The following is a 2,874-nucleotide window of genomic DNA, read 5'->3' on the forward strand; positions in this document are numbered from 1 at the left end:
AACTACCAAAAGTATCAAGTTTGGGGGGATTTTTGCTAAATAAAGGCAGGCTAAGGACTTAGACATCAAGAGTAGGGGACTGGGAATTGGATTAGATATTAAGAATGGGGATTCTACCTAGGCTCATTTAGCAGGATTCTTGCTAAAACTGAGCTCCACAGGCCAAGGACAGGGCACAAGAACCAGGGCTAGTAGAAAAGAGGGCTCAGAGGAACCTGTCTAAAGTTTGGTCAAGGGTAGCGTCTTTGTCACAGCAATAGATACAGGCAGAGGTTATTTTTAGAAAACCAAGTATTACACTCTATCATACTGATCTGCCCCCAAAGTCATGTACTTCTCCAAGTTCCAGCAGCAGAATTAGCTGAAACTAACTCTGGCCACATATTTAATTGAAGATTTTGTCTGCATTGTGCACAGTGATAATTTTGAAGCCCTTAGAGCAGGCTAGGGGAGGGGGCACAGTAACCACCATTCATGGAGTGCCCACTATTACTCCAGACGTTACTACCTCTTCTCATTCTTCTGACAACTGCAAGAGACTCTTCTGGGCTCCCCTTACTGCAGAGGGGAAAGTGAGGCTTAGCCAAGCTGTCTCCTTCTCCCCTCCCAGGCATTAGAAACCCTCAGGCTCTCACGAAGGGCTCCTTTAGGGTAGTCGGGATACGGTCTCGGTACAGACCTCTCCAGGCCATGCGAGCCGCAATCCCATCGTGGGAACCAACGCGGTCCGTCAGTCCCTCCATCGGCTGGAACCGCCCCTACCCTTCCGCCCCACCCTCGGGCCTGCGCTTGGCGCACTCCGATGCCGTCCATTGCCCAGCTGCCTTGTGGGAAATGTAGTTCGGCGTCCCGGGGAGGCGGCGGGCGGGACGGCGTTCGGCAGAGGCAGCTCCCACTCAAGCTGGGTGAGGGTGAGGGTGAGTGCGGGGCAGCGGCTGCACGCGCCGAGTCTGGCCGGGTGGCGGGCGCTGGGCGGAGGCCCGGATGGGACGAGCCCTGGACGTCGCGCCAAGTGAGGTCGGCGCGGATGGGCTGGGGCCGCTTCTTGCGGGTCCTTGCGCAGCGCCGGGCCGCTGGTTCCAGGTGTGCCCCATCTCGCCCCGGGAGCCGAGCCGAGCCGGGCTGGGGGTGGGGGGCACCCAGCCGAGGGTCACCGGACGCAGTCCTTCCCCACCTGTCTCAGGAGCGGCGAGTGCGGGCGTGGCGCGGCGGCCGCGGTCCGAGGGCCAATCCGGGTCCCTGCCTGCGTTCCTCCCGCCTCGGCGTTCCCCGGGACCCGCTCGGCAGTTGGGGGGATGCTGCCCTCTTGCGGGGGCTCCAGGCTCCAGCATCGGCCCTTTGTGTAAACCGCACCTCAGTGCGCGCCCACTGATTTCCGATTCGAGGAGCGCGGCGTGGTCTCTCTTGGATCCGCTTCTTCCTAAGAACGGGCGGCCAACCCTGTGCAGGTTCTTTACCTCAGAGAATCCTTTTCTCTTTCATTTTTATTTAAGCATTTTTTTTATCTTACAAAGAAAAACAAATATTCACAACCAGAAAACTCAGAGGAGCAAAAGGGAAAAATTATTTGCAAACTGTCAAAATTTGCATGTCGACGTATATATGTGTTTGAACATAGAAACTCTGTTCTTAAAGCTATGGCTATTAATATCCTTTTCTCCATGAGTCGTGAAATACATTTGGTGTGGGATTTAAAATGTACAAATCTTAAGCTCCATGGCTTTTATATTTTTGTTCATGTAAGTACCATTCAATCAACATGGAGAATAAATTTTAAAAGAAGTGAATACTAAAAACATTACTTATACCAATTTTTAAAAATAGCTAAGCTGTCATTTTTATTATTTTTTTTACAGGGAGGAAGGGAGAGGGATTAGAGAGTTAGAAACATCAGTGAGAGAGAAACATCAATCAGCTGCCTTCTGCACACTCCCCACTGGGGATGTGCCCACAACCAAGGTACATGCCCTTGACCGGAATCAAACCCGGGACCCTTGAGTCCGCAGGCTGACGCTCTATCCACTGAGCCAAACCGGTTAGGGCAGCTAAGCTGTCATTTTAATGAGTGTGAGGAAAAGTATGTCTGTGCCATACTTAATCCTTCCTTTAGGCCTTTCTGTTATTAGGTTTTGTTTTGTTTCAGTATTATAAACGACACGGGCCACCTGGCTACATATTTGCATTCTTGTCTCATTCTATAAATCCCTTAAAGTGAAATTTCTGGGCCTTTATAATATATATGTATTTATATATATTTTAATTGATTTTAGAGAGGAAGGGAGAGGAGAGAGAGATGGAAACATCAGTGATGAGAGAGAATCATTGATCAGCTGCCTCTTGCATGCCCCCTACTGGGGTTGAAGCCCCCAGCCCAGTCATGTGCCTTGACTCGGAATTGAACTGTAACCCCTCCTGGTTCATGGGTCTATGTTCCGCCACTGAGGCATGGTGCCTGGGGTTTTTGTTAACTCCTGTCTTATTTTCTCCAGAAAAGTAGCAGTTTAAAAAATTTGCAATGTACGGCCCCCGTGAGGTAGGGACGACCTTGGTCAGGTCGAAACGGCCCCGGTGTGGTAGGGACGACCCCGGTGAGGTTGAAACGGCCCCCGTGAGGTAGGGACGACCCTGGTCAGGTCGAAACGGCCCCGGTGTGGTAGGGACGACCCCGGTGAGGTTGAAACAGCCCCCGTGAGGTAGGGACGACCCCGGTCAGGTTGAAACGGCCCCGGTGTGGTAGGGACGACCCCGGTGAGGTTGAAACAGCCCCCGTGAGGTAGGGACGACCCCGGTCAGGTCGAAACGGCCCCGGTGTGGTAGGGACGACCCCGGTGAGGTTGAAACGGCCCCCGTGAGGTAGGGACGACCCTGGTCAGG

General features: G+C 52.7%; 1 protein-coding gene across 2 annotated transcripts in view; it reads left to right on the top strand.

The window, feature by feature from the left end:
• The first annotated feature begins 891 nt into the window (after nucleotides 1-891).
• Nucleotides 892-2,874, top strand: part of LOC102434019 — a 13,653-nt gene continuing 11,670 nt past the window's right edge. Inside the window, exon 1 of one of the 2 annotated variants that reach the window (XR_002826066.1) lies at nucleotides 892-917. Coding sequence is in view for 1 of the 2 variants with exons in the window: in XM_023743365.1 (XP_023599133.1) it covers nucleotides 1,028-1,083 (56 nt within the window). In the remaining variant the exon portion in view is untranslated. Of the gene's footprint in view, nucleotides 918-947; nucleotides 1,084-2,874 lie in introns of those variants that run through there. The other variant, XM_023743365.1, reaches the window with a different exon arrangement.

The sequence above is a fragment of the Myotis lucifugus genome, unplaced genomic scaffold (genome assembly GCF_000147115.1).
Source record: "Myotis lucifugus unplaced genomic scaffold, Myoluc2.0 scaffold_386, whole genome shotgun sequence".
In the NCBI taxonomy this organism is placed as follows: Eukaryota; Metazoa; Chordata; class Mammalia; order Chiroptera; family Vespertilionidae; genus Myotis; species Myotis lucifugus.